The sequence below is a fragment of the Gymnoscopelus microlampas genome, assembly GCF_963454915.1.
Source record: "Gymnoscopelus microlampas genome assembly, chromosome: 21".
Taxonomy (NCBI): Eukaryota; Metazoa; Chordata; class Actinopteri; order Myctophiformes; family Myctophidae; genus Gymnoscopelus; species Gymnoscopelus microlampas.
Genome location: NC_139958.1, coordinates 34,249,317 through 34,269,195, shown reverse-complemented (window position 1 = coordinate 34,269,195; position 19,879 = coordinate 34,249,317). Strand labels below are relative to the sequence as shown.

General features: G+C 43.2%; 1 protein-coding gene across 1 annotated transcript in view; it reads right to left on the bottom strand.

Moving 5' to 3' along the window:
• Positions 1-18,839, bottom strand: part of ank1b (ankyrin 1, erythrocytic b) — a gene marked incomplete at both ends in the record, with an annotated part of 116,758 nt that extends 97,919 nt beyond the window's left edge. The window contains one exon of the mRNA XM_084047218.1: positions 18,714-18,839. Coding sequence (XP_083903344.1) covers positions 18,714-18,839 — 126 coding nt within the window. The remainder of the gene's footprint in view (positions 1-18,713) is intronic.
• Positions 18,840-19,879: the final 1,040 nt, after the last annotated feature.

Sequence of the window (19,879 nt, the reverse complement as noted above, 5' to 3'; positions counted from 1 at the left end):
TCTGTCTCAGTTTTTGCATAGATATGGACTGATGACTGATGTCATAGTACTGACGTTATACAGTAGATGAATGACAAAGTGACAGAGAAGAGAATACAGCAGAAAAGATATCACAAGAAAAGCGAAGCAGAGCTAATCTGTCCGCACATTATAAATATTTTGTCAGGGTTTAAGTCTCCTGCTTTCTGCCAATTTACCCCATCTTTGGACTGAAGTAAGTCCCGCCTTATGTGGAAGGGCTGAAGGCCAAACTGTCATTTTTGGAGTCTATTTTCTAACCACGAACGCTTCAATATCATTGACTGTGAGTGCACTCCAGTATATGCGTGAAAGAAAGAAGAGAAAGACAGCCATATACAGTAGTGTGCGTGTCTGTGTGTGTGTGTGTGTGTGTGTGTGTGTGTGTGTGTGTGTGTGTGTGTGTGTGTGTGTGTGTGTGTGTGTGTGTGTGTGTGTGTGTGTGTGTGTGTGTGTGTGTGTGTGTGTGTGTGTGTGTGTACAGTACTGTGTACTCGTGCATACACTGATGCATGCATATGATCTTCCTTTCACCTTGCCCTCCACTGGGCTCCCTCGATGTCAAAGCTAGCAGAACGCACACCCAGTCACACACCCCCCACCCCCCCCACTGTGCAACACACTCCCTGTCATCACCTCTCACTGTGCCACACCGTCTCAAAAACAGCCAAGTCAGACTTCCTGGTTCATTATGTATGATAAAGCATTTTTTACATGTAAATCACAGCTTGTGTGTGTGTACACACGTACACTGTAGTAGTATACTGTATATGCATGCATGCGTGTGTGTGTGTGTGTAGGTAGCCTATGACTGCCTAAGCGAAGGCGGATGGAGTCACAAGTGAATAAATTTGTCCTTCTGGCAAATCACAAAGTGAGTGACGGAGTGTCTCGTACAGCCGCTAACTGCGCTCAGATGGCTAGCAAACACGGTTGACAATGACTAGTTTGGGCTGCCTAGTCACTAGGGCTTCAACCATCCATTCACTCCAGATGTTGCTGTGTATGTTTACTTAACTCATCTCTTAAGTTGAAATAACACCATTTTGCCAATTTAACTGCATGCTAGCTGGCTCAGATAATTTTGTCCCAACTTCTGAAAAAAACATCTGTTCTGCACATAAATGATGAGCTGCTTATCCATGATAGTTTTCTAGTCGCCTGCTTTTTGTAATGGATGTGTACTGTGCAACATGTATTGACTGTCTCTCTGTGTTTTCTGTGTCCTGATGGCTGCATGGTGCAAAAGTAATTGCCGTAAGGACTAAAGAATCTATCTAGCTGCAGGATGGATAACCAAGGCCTATTCAGCAGAGTGGTTTGCAGTCTTAGCCCACGCAGTGGCTGAAGTAATGAAGCACCCGCCAAGGCCCATTTGACCACAGTCAAACACCAGCAGTTTCAGTAATGGCATTGCAGCAAAAAGTGGAACTTCTAGCAATACTGGTTAAGTGACTGACTGCTGACGGATGACACAATCTAAAATTCAGCTGTGCAGTCATTATGGCATCAAATGAGAAAAAGAGGAGAATGTGATGAACACTGGGCGATAATTCCCTCACCACAGAAAATGAATGGTTGCTGCCAGCGAGTACACACAGTAGGAGCATGCTGTCCTTCAAATTGGTGACAGGGGCCTATGGTGTTAATTTTCTCAAATGACATGAGGCTGGGTGATTAAGCAGAGTGACATCCCAAGGTGAAGGAAATATAGATAAACACACACACACACACACACACACACACACACACACACACACACACACACACACACACACACACACACACACACACACACACACACACACACACACACACACACACACACACACACACACACACACACTCTCTCTCTCTAGGGATGCAACAGTTACTAAAGTAGAATAATACATTTTCAAAGTAGTAGTAGTAGAGAAAATAGCAGATCTACAAGCTCACAACGTGTCGAGATGCGATGATCGATAGTTGCAGCCCTACACACTATTTCCCATGGAAAAATTGGGAGGGTAAATAGCTCAGTCAATGAAAATATGTAAGGTTTTGGAGTTTACCAAACACGCAGGAAATTAGGTAATCATTACGTTCAATTAAGCGGGTTCAGTGGGCCATGGTCAGTATCGTTATTGGAAGGTGGGGTGGGAGGGTTATGGTTGGGGGGTTGGGGTGGGCGGGGTCAGTCAAGCAGAATAAGGTGGGGGGGGGGGGGGGGGTAGTCAGGTAATGTGCACTTCTACACTGAGGAAATGTCAATGACAAGTTAATGAGGCAGAATGTGCACACCAACCAGGAAATTAACACAGTCAGTACATGGAATGGTGAGATGCACGTGCTGCTGCATGCTTAGCAGTCAACAAACACACACACACACACACACACACACACGCACACACACACACACACACACACACACACACACACACGTTTGTTGTGCTGCTTGTACCTATATTTTGCTGCTTATACCTGTATGAGGGAGTGACAAATAAACCCCTAATTTCTTGGGTATTCTTGATACACTCACACACGCACATGTGTGTGTGTGTGTGTGTGTGTGTGTGTGTGTGTGTGTGTGTGTGTGTGTGTGTGTGTGTGTGTGTGTGTGTGTGCACCACACACACACACACACACCAGCACAAGAGGAGCACTTCCTCAAAGGGGAGGAGGCTGACCTACGTAGACCAGATCAAGAGGGACACTGCTGGTCTCATGACCGCAGAGGAGCTGCGCTGCTGCAGGGTGGAACTGGAGGAATAAGACTCGTATTCTGGCTCGTAGGGCTATAGGCGACATGGACAAAATCGAATGTCACAATATTTCGGACCAAATACCAATATTGATATTGTGACGATAATATCGTATTGTGGCGATAACTAATAATTTCCTTTTTGATCTGTCAAACATGTTCTAAAATGTCCAAAATAGCCAACCTACATTGTGAGCTTGTAGCCTTGTGAGCGTGAAGAGTTGCTATTTCTGCTATTTTTGAATTAATAAAATATGGCAAGCATACAGTAGGTTATGACATTAATATATAGTATGTTACTGTAAATACAATAGATAATACAAAAAGACTGGTTTTGTATGTGATACAGTTATCACCCACTCTCATATTGACAGGTGGTTACATAAAGTCCTGTGAACATGAAGGGCCCCTTGTTCTCTCCCAATAAAAGGCGGAGGTTTACTTCATCTGCATGGTTTTTCACTTGGTTTCTTTTCACATGCTATTTTTACCTGACAGCTGCAGACTGTTGGTGCTGCACAGTAAAATCCTCATTGTTAATGGAAAAGTGTTCATGTACAGTAGGGCTGGGCAATATGGACACAGTCAAATATCCCATATCTTTGATCAAATACTGTACCACCATATTGATATTGTGATGTTAATATCATATTGTGACTTTCTTTTTTATATTCTAAAATCGCAAAAAAAAGCAATGTCATGATGCATCGTGAGCTTTATGCCATTTTTTGGAGGGAGAAAATGGATTAAAAGTGATTAAAACCAGGATAAGACATCATGGCAAAAGTCTTATGCCATGTCACAACATTACGATTTCAAGATCCCAGACGATATGTAGTCTCACAATATCACTATATTGATATATTGATAAATTGCCCAGCCCTACTGGCTGGCGTGTGACCACTATCCAGGCTGCCCCGACAGGACGAAGCATAATTGACACAACAAACAAAAACAACACATCAAGCATTCACACCGGACAATAGCTGAGGTGACTTTAAAGTGGGAGGGTGAATGAGTATGAAAAGGGAGGAAGAGATAGAGAGAGATAGCTGATGATGGAGAGAGGCAGGGGGCATGGAGGAAAGAAAAAAAAACTAAACAGTTGCTCTACTTTATTCTCAGATCTGCAGTTAAAAATTGAATTGGCAATGAAGAATTTATATGAGTGCCGTGTGGATTTTCCAATTCAGTGCCTCATAGTAGAGATGGCAGGGGACGGAGGTTCCTTTTGTACTGAGGATGTAAAGGGAATTGCTGGCCTGTATCTTTAGGCTTGCTGTTAATGCACTACAGCAGGCATAATGACATACAGTACACTACACATGATTGCTCGCATTACACCTAGCCTATACGCTGCTAGGAGATGTGTGGAAATCCTTAACCAGATGAACCCTAGTGTCCCTATTCTGGGGCAAACATTTGGCGAAAAGAAATTGACTTTTTTATTGAAATGCTTTTGTTTTTAAACCCGTGAAGCACTTTGTGACTGTTGTGTCAGTGAAAGGTGCTCTATAAATAAAACATAAGTTACAAATGCATTGCGTTGCAACGATATATCGCTCTGGCCAATATATTGGTTATTATTTCACTTTTTTGATGACATTGGTATCGGCAGTTGTAGCCGATGTTGTAGCCGTTGTGTCCCGATTTTATAATTAATCCCTATTCAAACATTTTCAAATATAGCAGATCTACAAGCTCACAACGTATAAACGCTCAATAAAGTCTTAGAATTTCCTTTTTAAATGTGTGAAAACTTCTATAATGAAAGTAATCACATCTTTCAAATTCATTAGCAGATTTTGCAACTTTTTGCCAAAATCAGTTGGGCTCTATACAGTACCGTATGTGAAGTAATAGAGCTGAAGAATAGCTGCTGTTCTTGGCAGGTGTTCTTGTTAGATGTGATACTTTGTCTGTTCCAGTGGTTTAACTACTTGAAACTGAAATTAGTGGTCAACACAGCAGCTGTTTCTTTGGCTCTTGGATTGTGAAGCTTGTATGCTCTAGTAATAAATCCGTATTGCATGTCAAATTATTGACTTTGTTCATAAGCTGCGTAATGACCCCCTCCAGGAAGAAACAGGACGTACTCTCGGCATCGGTCATGCGTCTCCCTGTTGGGGTTTATTTGCCAATAATGACCTCCCGACAGTACATTATCCCCTGCCATGTTTGAGGAACGAAAGACCAGCACCAGACATGCTCAACATGCACCACTTACAGGTCAGAGACATCCACGCCACATACATGCAGTAAATTCTACAGCAGGAAAATGATGGGGGCAAGGGGCTCGCCCAATGGTGGCTGCTTCGGCACATTAGTGGACTCCTCTATTAGTGGTCACATGATACAGGCAGACCTTGCGGAGCTCTCATTCTACATTACATAACACCAGACTGTGTGTGCGTGCGCACTCCGCGCGTGCATGCAAGCAAGCGCACATGTGCCACCATGCCTTGGCTTTTTCTCTCTCCGCCTCTCTCTCTCCCTGTTAATGAGCCAATGTGTTAGTATAGCTGGTAGCTACTGTAGTGAAGAACAGGTCTCATTACAGACAGCCAGTGATACAAACACGAGGTGGGAATATATACCAGCTGTGCGAATACATCAACACATAATGGTCTGATTAAAGGGTATAGTCTAACACAGAGCAACAGGGAATTTCTAGTCATGTTTTCCTATTGCAATTAACTTTTCTGTCAGATATGCATTATGCAAGGTAGGGTATAAAGGTGCATTTGGTAAAGATGTGTGTGACACCCACACGCAGACACACACACACAGTTTTGTTTGCCGTTGTGATGTAGTGTGCAGGTGTATACAATTACAATGGATTAAATAACATCTGTACATGGATCTCATCTGGTACAATAGAAATAAAATCCACTCTGGGGGTGTACAAATGTAACCAAATCAGGATTTTACACTGATCTAGCCGACCTCCACTGTGACCAACAAAGACTTGGCAAATCGACAAAACAGATGATTTTAAGTGTGAATCTTGAGCAGTGAAACCCTGTCAATAATAAGATTCAAATTTCATATTTTGTCACTGTTTTCTGACGTGCCTTTCCCCCTTTTTTTTGCTGATGTCCGAAAACTGGCTCACCATCGAGAGAAGTCTTTGAATCTTGGTGTGCAGTGCAAATCCTGAATGCCAATTTAAGGTTCATTGCAACTCTGTCTCAAAAAATTGCTAAAATAGCTGATCTATAGCTAAGAACAAGCCCACAATGCGTTGCAAGCAATGCAATGTTTGGTGAAAATGTGTGGATTTATGTATTTATTAGTTTTTACAAAAACAAAAAACAAAGCACTTATTTACTCGGGACCCATAAAAACTGGTTCACAAAACTCTAACCAAAACTGGGTCTCGAACCATTGTTTGAGAAACACAGCACCTCTGCCATACTTGAGCTCCCGTGCACGTACAGTATGGTGTCACAGTGTAATCACCACGGCAACATCAGTCATCAGACCACCTGCCACATGAACCTGGGGGCTGAATAATTTCTTCCGTTAGATTTACAGCGGTTATACTTCTCACTGCTTGCCAGGGCTTCTCGAATCGCTGGCCTCACTAACGAAGATGATGGATTGGCTGATGAATGGGGCACAGGCTGACAGAAGGGCTTTGATTGGTGTGGGTCTCAGTGACAGGGCATCTCTCAGATGGGCCATTGGCTGAATGACTTCTCAGGTCTGGTGACATGGCTACATTCCACACAGGAAAATCCTCAGTGTTCATTTAACACTTTAATACGTTTGCTGTACAGTACCAACAACTGTCTGCAACTGTAAATTATGGAAAGAAACCAAGTAAAAATGTGCAGATGATGTAAATGTCATAATATGAGAGACAGTGGGTGATAACTGTATCACATACAAAACCAGTATTTTTGTCTAATAGTATTCATTGTATTTAACATATGTATGTATACTGTATGTGTGTAAAACTTTCCCAGCCCTTCATTTTGAAGGGTTTCCAAAGGGTTGATGAGGTTACCAAAATCAGTAGAGTGTGCCTGTTAAGGTAATGACTTATGGGACACCTTGTGGGCAGTGTTGCCATTTTGGCACAACAGCAAAGTCAGGCCAAATGGTCAGGTTTCATCCTCAGAGGAGTGTGAATATGTTCGGCAGGTTTCATAGTTATCTGCCCGTTACATTTTGAGATACCTTTTGTCACCTATGGGTGACGCTAGAGGAAGTCATGGCGTCACCGAGATCAATCGACTTCGTCCTCCAGGGAGAATGAATGCTGCCAATGCTGTCACTGCCGGTACTGTATAGGGAGGGTGTAACCACGCGTCTCCTAAACATATATAGATAGAGACAACCAGCCACTTCTTCTCCCCTGACAGTGAGGAGTTTCACCAGCAGAGCGTAACGCTATCTCCCCCAGATCATCACCCTGCAGAAGCAGAACAGGTTCCCTGACCAGCCAAAAGGAGTGACTACTGCAGTGACAAAGAACACAATCCACTACCAGCTTCACACCCACGAACACGGGCAGTTGTGTCTGTGCCTGCTCTATACTTTGTCGTACGACGGTGTCGCTCGCAGAAGATTGCAGATCTGCTATTTTTGGCGAGTGACACCATCGTAAAACAGAGTACAAGTGAAAGATTCTGTAGCCTACGTTGTTATATTGTTACCACAGCAACCAATGCAGATAGTTGGACGATGTCTGAATACACAAATCTGATCTAATCACTTGCAAATAATAGTGTGGACAGTCAATACTAAAGAGTAGATTTAAGACACAAATCAGATTTTCCTGCAATCTCAACAAAGCCTAAGGGATGTATCATGTATCATCTCCAATCAAATGTGTCCACATTTCAGAAGTCATCTCTTTTGAAGCTATTTGATGAGCTCAATGAATGGCTTGATAGTGTTAGTGGTGTTTAGATAAGTAATCTGCATGTCTGTCTTGTGTCTATCTAGTCCAGGACATCTTTTGGTATTTATAAACAGAAAGGCAGAGTCAGAATGTGTACGGTGACTGACAAGGATGCACAAATGTTTCCTTTGGATACAAAGAAAACATACAATCACACCTACACAAGCCTACAAGTATTACACACATGCACACACACACACACACACACACACACACACACACACACACACACACACACACACACACACACACACACACACACACACACACACACACACACACACACACACACACACACACACACACACACACACACACACACGGCACAAGGCATGCACGCAGATACACTGGGCCTATAATGAGATAGAAACAAGTGAATGCGTTCAAATCGGAACAGATCTATCGCCAGCTGCAGATTAAACAACACAACAGCAAGGATTCTGGGGTGACTTTTTTCACAATCGCCTGTCCAGCCCATTCATAATCATTCTGACATCTGAACCTTCTCTGACATATTTCATCACTCGCTCGCACGCACGCACGCACGCACGGACGGACGCACGCACGGACGCACACACCCGCTCTCTTGCTTGTACAGTACTGCTTCTAGTGGTAGCTGTTGGCCATTGCATCCTCTGAGTGTACAATGCCTTGGCTGAATTTTATCAAAGGCCTCCCTGACCTAAAATCACAATGTTCTTCAGATCATAGATCAGTCCTAGATCAGTACTCAGAGGTACAGTAGCTGATAAGCATCAGTGTCCCCAGAATAAATTGTTCTGTGTGTACGCACAGCGAGCGCAGATCCGGGGCAGATAGATATACAGTATCAGCAGGTGCTCGGTTGGCATGCTGCAGCAACGTGTAGATAGATGGGTGGTACTGAAGCACTGGTCTCGGGATGCAGTGTAACCCTATGCTAGGTGGTAAATATAGCTTGTGGCTGCTCAGTGCTGGGCCGGGTAGACCTTACAGCTCTGCTCGACCTTGGCCCATCCTTCCTTCTACCGCCCGTCTTTCTCCTCCTTAAAGATGAACAAGTGCTGCCATTGCAGGATATTGCGCTACTTCCTTGTGTGTATCTCCAAAAATGCATTTGAAGGTGTTTAGAGAGGGATGGATGTTTTCATTAAGCAGTAGCAGTAGTTCTCAAACATTTTCATTTCCATCTGAAAGGATGTTGGGCCAGGGACCCCCATAAGAGAATGCTTGTGTTGTTATAAAGTTTAACAATTTTTCACAATTCTTCAAGATTTTTCCAATAGTTTCAAAAATAGCAGCACTACAAGCTCACTACCCCCCTAGAAACCTGGGGGTCCCTGGACATCACTTTGAGAACCACTGCTTTTAAGTGACGCACACCTGATTTGAAATGATACAACGGGGCCATTTGGATACCATGGGACCCCTAAACCTCATTCAACCGCCACGTAAATATTCATGGTTTAAATCAATCAGCAGAAAGTAGCAAAATTACAAGGTATTTACGAGGTCACAAGGTCATTTATTGAGCAGAGGTGACACAGACAGAGGTATTGAACATGATAAACACAATCATACAAGTACACTCATACTACAAGCACATTGATGCTTGATTCACTCACACAAGACAGAAACATGGATACTACTGTATATGCACACACACACACTTGCTTGTGTGTGCACTCATGTGTATGCACTCAAACACACTAGTGTACCCAGAGACATACTGTCGCACATCCGTGTCAGCGTGCGCACACACACACACACACACACACACACACACACACACACACACACACACACACACACACACACACACACACACACACACACACACACACACACACACACACACACACACACACACACACACACACACACACACACACACACAGGTCCTTTGAAATCTGGGACACTTCTTTTAGAGTCTCCTCTCAAATAAACACTCACACACTCTCGCTCTCTCTCTCATTCCCTCGCTTCCTCCTTCTCACGTACAGAAACAAGGCAATTGTTTCATCCCTCCTCTGAATCTAGGGCAAGATATTTACACACATTGGGACCACACTACCCTGTGCACAATAATGACTTGCTTAAGTCTGACATCCGGTTCATTGTTAATAGGAACTGAACCTCATAGATTGTACTCTTTGGAGATTAATACATGTCTTTAATCAGTGCTGCACTCTATGCCCGCAAGGCCTCACTGCCACGCAGCAAATGTATGGTTCTGTCTGTCACACGCACACAGCTCACCATGGTCGGAGCTGCGATGGTTGGGTTTTGCACACGGAATGCTTGTACAGTTTTAGAAGTGAGGGATACAACGGGTCTGGGTACCTATACCAGCTCATGCATTCCTTCACAGTAAAATGTGTTAATTTAACTCTGACAGTGTAAAAATGTGCCCAAATATTTACATTCTTGAAGTTAAAATTAAATTTCATAAATTGATCGTTTTTAATCTATATCAAAATGACTACCTGAGAGATCGCAGATTTTTCATTGAACCTGAATTTCCCTGAAATAGAAAGAATAAAGGTCTATCTATCTACAGAATATAAAATGCATGTTGTATTACTTAATACTATTTGAAAAACAGGCATTTTGTAGCATAACAAAAATATGAAAGTGTGAAATAGAACAATCATGTTACGCTACTTTAACAGGAAAAAGCATAAGCACTCACATAAGTGCTAGCATAAGCACTAGCATAACATAATCCCTCTAGAAATGGGAAAGGCGACAGCAAAACTAGTAGGCCTAGCCTAGAACAGTCAAATTAAAAGGTCGGTGACAAATGCTCCCTCCTCTCCTTCCTTCCATTCTGTGGATCTCTTAGCTGGGGCTTTCCCTGTGAAGACAGAGAGGCCTTGCCAGGCCTGCCTCATGTTGGCCTCCACTTGTTCCTTGTAGCATCCTTTGGCCTAGGCTATCTCCCTCTTCAATACTGTTTGCGAGGCTCTCTCCTCCACTCTGTGCCAAAAAGTGAAGGCTCTGTGCTTAGCCTGGATTGCTAATTGCTGTGGTTTGTTGTTTGAGCAACGCTTAACAGTCTTTGTTAGCATACTCTCACAATATTGGATGCATATGGAGTCACTACTGTGATGGACTGTTCAAGAGAATGGTCCTGGTCTGGGTGAAAACCTGCCAGTCTGTGCAGGCCAAACAGTCTGGCAGGCTGTGGATTTCTCCTCACTGGACCACACTTGAACTGCTTCACCTTCTCTTGCGTAAGATTTTGTCTGCTTGTGGGTAGCAGCTAAATAGCAAAAATCTGAGGCGCCAACGAGTGGTTTCTGTAAGCATCTGCAGACCTCTTAATCTTGTCATAACAAGTGTTGGCACACTCACATGCTCCAATAACTGTTAACCTCTTGAACCCTAGCGTCCCTATTCTAGTGAGAACATTCGCCGAAAATAGTACCTCACAACCCATCGCAATGCAATGTGTTGTGAGCTTGTAGATTGGCTATTTTTGGTGAGGAGATATGGTGCAGAGGGAAGAAAAAGAGCGAACCTAGTTCGCTCTTTTTACGTGTAGAGGGTTTTTAATGTACAGATTATTTATTTTTTGATATTATATTGTTTAGACTGATGATATAAAGGTTCTTGGTTTACCTATTATCCTAGATTACTATTTCTATGCATTTGATCGTGTTTATCTTGCCTACTGTAAGTCGCTCTGCTAAATGCCTACAGTAAATTGTAAATTGTGAATGACAAAGTTTCGAACAAAGGCTAGGTCAAACTGTATCACACCCACAGACACACACAGATCACGTAACTAATTAGTCAGCAGAACAACACAATAGAGTCATCATACAATCGCATAATACAATAAATATTGTAAAGTGCTATACATTAATATACATGTACACAATGTATTGTGAACAGTGAGCGTTTGCAAATAATGAACATGCGCATGTGAGCGTCGTTAACTCCCACGAGAGCTAACAACACCGCTCACTGTTACAAGTTGGTGAATAAAGAACGGCTTGGGAAAGATGTACTTAGGCGCCCCCGGGGGTACAGGAGTAAAGTGCTACGGGTCAGTGGTGGAAAGTAACTAAGTACATTTATTTAAGTACTGTACTTAAATACAATTTTCAAGTATTTGTACTTTACTTGCGTATTTCCAATTTCCAATATTTTTACTTCTACTCCTCTGAATATCAGAGGCAAATATTGTACTTTTACTCCACTACAATTATTTGAAAACTAGTTACTAGTTACTTTGAAGATTTTGATTATCATTACAAAACATACATTAACCACTTCAGCCCTACATACATTTAGGCCATTTGAAAATAGCCGATCTACAAGCTCACAATGCGTCGCGAGGCGGACACATTGTGAGCTTGTAGATCTGCTATTTTCAAATGATATTTCTACATTTGAAAACTTGAAATGGGACATTCTGCATAATGAGTACTTTTACTTTTGGTACTTTAAATATATTTTGATGCCAATACATTTGTAATTTTATATTGCAGTATTGATACTTTTACTTAAGTAAAACATATAAGTACTTTGTACACCACTGCTAAGGGTTCAAATCACTGTGCGGTGCATCAAGCTTGCAGAGCGTGCTACACCAACAAAATTGGCCCTGTTCAGGGAGGGAAGCTGCGTGGGGAGGGTGACCTTTGTCACTGCACGCACTTCTATGGGCTGGGGTGTGGCCTGTCAGTGGGGAATGTTGAGTGGGAGGAGTAGGACGGATCAGCACTGCGTCCTCCAGGTGGGGGCTCCTCACTGGCAGGCAGTGGTGGAAGAACTACTCAGATATTTTCCTTTAGTAAAAGTAGCAATACCACAATGTAAAAAATACTCTTTTACAAGTTAAACGCCTGTGTTCAAAATGTTACTTTTGTAAAAGTACAAACGTATTGGCATCAAAATGTACTTAAAGTACCAAGTACAAATGTTTGAAAATAGCAGATCTACAAGCTCACAACGTGTCGCGATGCGACGCGTTGTGAGCTTTCGGCTTAAGTGGTTTTATAATGATAATAGTAATTTATATCTACAAAGTAACTAGTAACTAAAGTTTTCAAATAATTGTAGTGGAGTAAAAGTACAATATTTGCCTCTGAGATGTAGTGGAGTAGAAGTAAAAGTATTGAAAATTGGAAATACTCTAGTAAAGTCAAAAGTAACTCAAAATTGTACAAGAACATGTACTTAGTTACTTTCCACCACTGCTGGCAGGTGAGACAGTACAGTACAACAGCAGTGGCAAGCAGTGGGAGGAAATATTTGGCACAACGACGAAAAAAGCGGTAAAAATAATTGGCTACTCAAAAAAGAAAAAAAAGAAAAAAGGGAAAGATGTACAGTACTTGTCATGAGACCAGGGAAGTGAACGCATCTTTCTAGTTTGAGTCGGACTTGTACTTGACGTCACGTGATCACTCACAGTCACTGCAGCTCGCTGCTCTAATCAGCTGTGCGTGTTTCAGTGAAAACAGTGGGATCTCACATCAACGAAAACATCAGAGCAATTTTTCTCAAATTCACTGTATTCATTCATGCAGCACACTGATGATGACAGGGAAAACACACACACGCGCGCACACACGCACACACACACACACACACACACACACACACACACACACACACACACACACACACACACACACACACACACACACACACACACACACACACACAGCGGTGACACTTCCTGATCTAGCTATCTATTACGGTGTGGCTCTGCAGGAGTCTAGCCATCTATAAGGGTCTGTCTGTGTGTCTGCATGTCTGTGTGTGGAACTAATCTCGTAAACCACTGTTTTTTTCACATCATGTTTGTTTAATTTGTACGAACAAATTTGGAGTCATAAGTCATAGATATGGCATAGACATACATGATGATTTTTGAGCCACAACGTTCCCATGTGGATCGTGAAATCCACATCTTGGCAGGGAACCCCTGATCTATATTGAGACTGAAAGAGAGAAAATGTAAAGAGACAGACAGACAGAGGCAAACATACAAGAGCCCTCAGCACTCGTGTGCTGAAATGAGTACATTATTAGAGGTCACCATCCATGAGGTTACATAAAAGAGGAATGAGATACCCTGGAGCCATGCTATTTCTCGCACGCACGCACACGCACACACACACACACACACACACACACAAACACACACACACGCCATGCATTAGCGGGTCTCAGAATCTATTGAATTAAGTGCACGCCTGGAGGAAACTGTGCAAATGTACTGTACATGCCTATAAAGCTTCATGTTGAAGTATTGCGAAAAATAAATATATATTTCTTTCCCCACAGCCTTGCTACCCCGTCTCAGAGGACAGAGAAAACAGAAACTGATACTGACTGAGTCATGTTAACCACTTACCAGTAAACCCTGCATGTACTTCGGTGAACATCAAATAGCGAAAACAGCAGGTCTGTAAGCTTGTAGATCTGCTGTTTTCGAATGACTTTTCCAAATGTCCGTCTATTATGACATGCCCAGAATAGGGTCACTAGGGTTAAGGTTGTGGTTAAGGTTTAACCGCGGCGTTGACTGACCATCAGCTACTGTATCCGTTTCATTGATTATCTGTGTTGTGTCTATGAGCACTTTGGTCGCCATGTATTGGCCAAACAGGGTTAATGTTTCCCACACTCTTATTCTAGGCCTCTGAAATGTCAGTGATGTTGTTTCAGAGGCCGCACATCTATGTTTTGTCAACTAAGACTAAATCTGAATACGACCACTTTCAACCTGGTGTCCCTATTTTGGGCATGCTGTTATAGATGAACAGTGTCAAAGATTGTCAATATTTGTTGACAATGTGTAAACTATTTGTTTGGCCATTTTCAATATCCGTTGGCCATACAATGAAGTAAATAGAGCTTATGTGGTTATGTGGTCACTATTGATTGATTGATTGACACTTTGATTGCCAAAAATGCATACATGAACTAAGGGGATAAGACCAAAAAAAGCTTGAGAGCTTATTTCCATTGGTCCTTTGAGTGTAAATGCAAGTGTAAACTGAGTGAGCCATGAGTCACTCCATTGCCTGGTTTGATTGGCCTCTATGAAGTATTTGTTCCATGTGAAGACAACTTGGTTATGGTAGCAATAAGCATTATCAGGTCTCCAAGGAAAGTCGGCGAGAGTACAACGCTTACGACATAATTACTCGTCTCTGCCAGGCCAGTTCGTCGTTGGCGGACAGCCGAATGCCGGAGACTATGTTTTCGCCTCTGTCCATCCATTCGTGTGTGTGTCTGTCGGGCAAAGCTGAATAATTGGTGTGAAACTTTACAAAATAGAATGCACACATGACAGAGTGCTCTTCTCATTCATCATTCTTTATAGGCTATTTCAGAATACCTCCCCCCTAATCTCCGGGCTATCTAGAAGTGATGACAGCATCTCGGTTGGAAATGCAGTAGATGACCTTTGAGCGAGAGGAGGGAGTTGTAGATATGCCGTGCAGCACAGTTTGATTTACATCCAAAGGAGCTAATTAACATCACCAGAACATTATGGCCTCTCCCTCTCCTCCTCTCTATCTCTAGAAAGTGTGTCGGAGACAATACAAACAGACAGATAGGACCAAGACACACAGGGAGATGGAGGCAGAATCAATGAAGCAGAAAGGGGAAGCAGAATAGTTCCCAAAAAATATTTTTCAACATGGCCTCCTGAGACATGGCTTTAACTAGTAAACATAATGGAAATGACAAATGCTGCCGGTGTTGTACACTGCACTATTGTGCTACTGAAATAATGTATGTATACTGTAAAATTCTGGAGTGTTTGTTTAACTTTAAGAGTAAAAAAAAAAGGACCCATGAAAGTCCCTTGATTGTACATGTCATTGTCACAAATGTTATATTTACAGTGTATAGTGTCTTTAAATACAATACATTTCATCCTGAACCTTTTCTTATAGAGGTAAGTGAGAACAGGTGGTCTCTGGTAGTTGTTGAGGTGAAAACATGGCGGTCACAGGCACAGTATTTTTGTCTTGCCTTTTTCAGTGTCCTCATTTGTGAGATCAGTCTTTCATGCTTAACCACTTACAACCTGGCATTCCTAACTTGGGCATGTAATAAAAGAGAATTCTATATGTTCCAAGGTTTTTCTAAATGTTTCTTTATTTGTCACATTTAAATATGGAGCGTAATTCCAGACCAAAGGTATGTTGAAGGGCATGCATGTGTGCATTTTGTTTGGTTCATTTTGTCTTCGGTGTTGCAAATGGTGCTACTGATGATGCACAACAAATTTCAGATAAATAAAATCTGACAATAAAGTATCATCAATCAATTTCCATGGGAAGCTGCTACATCCCCATCATGTTGAAAATGGGTTGACCATTATTGGAAGTGGATTTACCAACCTCGGACAGTGGTGTGCAAATCAGTAAGACAGTATAGTCAATGTGGCCATGACTCGCCAATTGTTGAAACACAAATGCACGACACTCACTCTCACTGCAAACAGTCAGACATGTGCCTGTGTCCCAGTTCCTCAGTCTGCTATTATCCTATTCTTACTATGCTGAGGCAGATGCATGATGGGACACAGAAACCCATGTTTTTCATGAGGAAATAGCTTAATGACCGGATTTTAAATGCCCCCTTTTTAAAAGGCAGAAAATGAATGCCCCCCTTTTGAGAAAGATGTAAATGTTCCAATCTGAGTTTCTGAGGCAAATGTAATAGTCCATTCATAGACTTGGAGATTCATCATTAGTCAATCATTATGGTTAGCCAGTGCCATCTGTTGTTAAATACAAAATATTTGTATTTGTTTCTAATGCCTCAACTGTCTTACAGAATAAAATCATAATATAAAACCCTCCATCTTTTGATGCCGCTACATTTGAGGACCGACCCTAGCAAATTTCTATATTAAGGTTGAATACTTCCACCCGGGCCTTTCCTACACTATTGCTTCCCTCCATAAATCTAGATTACTCTACTAACAGTAGGGCTTCACTCATGAGTTTTGCTCTGTGAGACCAAGAGTAAATTCCAGTATGCAGATAATTGCATCAATGGAGTAAAATGTTTCTAATTGCGTACATTCCGTACACATGACGTGAAATGGCAATCCAAAATCGCCAAAGTGTCCCTTTAACATCTTCAGTATTGTCCCCCTTGGGACAATACTAATAAATATTAGCTCCGGAATCACGCACACACACACACAAACAGACAGACAGGTGTGAAAACATAATCTATTGTCCCGCCTGCGGCTTGCAGTGAAAAGAAACACACTCCACACCCTATTCACTACAGTGAATGAATCATTCTTACAATGATGAATACTAACCCCCAAGCTGCACAGTCTCTATCTAATACTGTACGTTAGACAAAGACAGCTTGTTAGGGAAAGCAGTCATCACAAAAAATAAGTACACAAGTAAAACAAACAGAAAATACGATCCAGACCGTATTGAACCAAGGTATTTGTCTTTATCAGATCTTTCTGGATGCATTGTTTTATTCTCTAGATGACTGGTGTTATCAAAACAGCAGGTCTCAATAGAAAAGCATGTGAGATTGACTTAGAGGGAAGCTCTCACTAACTCTAACTAGGTTCCCCTCTCACACATTCCCTCTCTTTCTGGGTAGCTCCTTCCCGTCCCTTTCTCCCTCTTTATCACACACAGGCGTGCACGCACACACACACATGTTGTAAAGATGTAAATATGTGCATCACTTATTAATATTATAGCAGAAAGACAGTGCTGCCAGTCAATTATGACACCAGCTAAAGCTCCCAACATCAGATACAGTATACATATGTACATGCACTGCTGTAGCTATAGCATACTCCTTAGTCTACACATCCATTTTAGGCATACATACACTACAAAGAGAATATTTTACAGTGAGTGGTATTGGCTTTGTCATGAAGAATGACGAAAAAGAGGAGGAGAAAGAAGGAGGGAATTTAATGTTTGTAACGATGACAGGTCCCCCTGCCTTACTGCACTCATAACCGGGAGCATTTTCATCATTGTCTGCGTGTTGATTTTCAAAGCAACATCAATGCAACACGTTCTTAACACTAACATTGACATAATCCTTAGCCCATGACGTCAAATGAGTTGTTTTGCGTCAAAGGGCGTACACTTCCGCATTTTGCAGGAGAAATACAGCAGACATAGGGTATTTTTCCCCATACTTATATATATATATATATATATATATACACACACACATGATCTCACATCAAAACAATGGGAATTAGGTTCAAAATCTGCGAAGTTTCCATTTAACATCATCACGTTCTGTTGAGAGAAAGGCAATACAAAGATTTCCCCAGGTTTCCAAACTACTAAACACACAGACGTGAAGAAATGGACACCTCCATTTTAATCGTGCACCTCTCCTTGCACCCCCCCTCAGCCCCCCCTCCACCATATAGGGGGAAGACCAGAGCAAAGAGAAAGATGCCCTCCAGGGGAAGGAAAAAACGTGTGGGTCATGCTAGCAAGGATGTCATTGGAATGCAAGGATGGCATTCGAAAATAGCAGGGAGTGCTCACATCTCCGTACAAGACGGATGTGAGTGGTACGTCCCAAAAATTACAACAATAAAGAAAAGATAAAATCCCCCCCAAAAACTGGCCACAAATCCTTCATAAAAGGACATCTAAGATTCCCCCACACCACCACCACAAGCATAGTCATCGCGAGCATCCTTATCATTCCCCTAGAGCTAAATGTCTGACCAAGCGAACACAACCTGTACCAGATCATAAGTGCACGATTGGTTTCTCTCTCACACACACACACACACACACACACACACACAAAATGCATACATACGCAGACTATAGCTGCAAATTCATCTATATAATTGTGTGAATGCAGCCTAACCAAAATCTTCCACAACAGATGGAGGGCGAAAGACTGGAAGGGACAGTAGGTGTGTGTGTGCGTGCATGCGTGCGTGCGTGTGTGTGTGCATGCGCGTGTGGGCACAAACGCTCGCGTGTGTGCGTAAGCGTGATAGAGGCAAATGGAAGAAATACACCCCCCCTGCTTCCGTGAGGCAGCCAGCCATACCTTGCGCCTGCGATCCCGGGATTTATTCCTCCTCTTCTCCTTCGCCTCATCCTTGTCCCTCTGCTCCTTGGCGGCGGCCTCTTTAAGGTCTTGGTTCTTGCGGAGCTGCTTGGCAGCTTGCGCCATGATGCCGCTGCTGCTGCCTCTGCTGCTGCTGCTGCGGTCGCCGTAGCTCCAGCCTCCCGCCTCCTGTTGGCCCTACAGCACCAGCCGGTCCCCTCGCTGTCCCTCCTGTTTCCCTGGGAACCCCCCCAACCAACGCCGTAGCACCTCTAGCCTTGGTGGCCACCACTGCTTGAGTGCACGCGAGGGAGGGTGACGGCAGCAGAGGGTGCGCGCGTGTGAGTGCGTGAGAGGGAAAGAGAGAGTGGGGGAGTGGGGGGGGGGGGGGGGGAGAGAGAGAGGGAGCTAGATTAGCAGGATGCTACGCGGTACAGTGACTGAGTGCTCGGCAGCTACACAGAGATGCTACGGTACTAATGGTCCTGATGCTGCGCTGCCTGCCGCCGATGATACTCCTCCAGTCAGCTCGCGCTGCACCGCCTCCCCTCCCCCTTTTCTGCCACCCTCCCTCTCCTCTTTCCTCCTCCCTTTCCCTGCACACACACACACACACACACACACACACACACACACACACACACACACACACACACACACACACACACACACACACACACACACACACACACACACACACACACACACACACACGTACACACACACACGTACACACACACACACACACACACACACACACACACCCACCAGTCACGCAGTCCTGTGCTCAGCACAGGGGGGATCCTGCTGCAGAGATACCCCTCTCTCTCTCTCTCTCTCTCTCTGCCTGCTTCTGTGCCTCGTCCTCTGCACCCCGGCGTTCCTTCTTGGCTTCTCGGTCCCTCTTGCTGTCAGAGCGACAGAACGCTAGCTGGTATATGAGTACAATCCAATCGATGAAGCCACCTGCAGACTGCCTATTTTTTGCACGCCCTCTCCCCCCTTCCGAGCATGCTTCTTTTCGCGGCTCAGCGCCCTACCCCACCCCACCCAACCTCAAAAGAGAGAGAGAGAGAGAGAGAGGGAGAGGAGAGATGGAGGGGGTAGAAATAGTGTCTGGTAGAAATAGAGGACTATTATCTTAACTAACATGCAGCATCTAATCT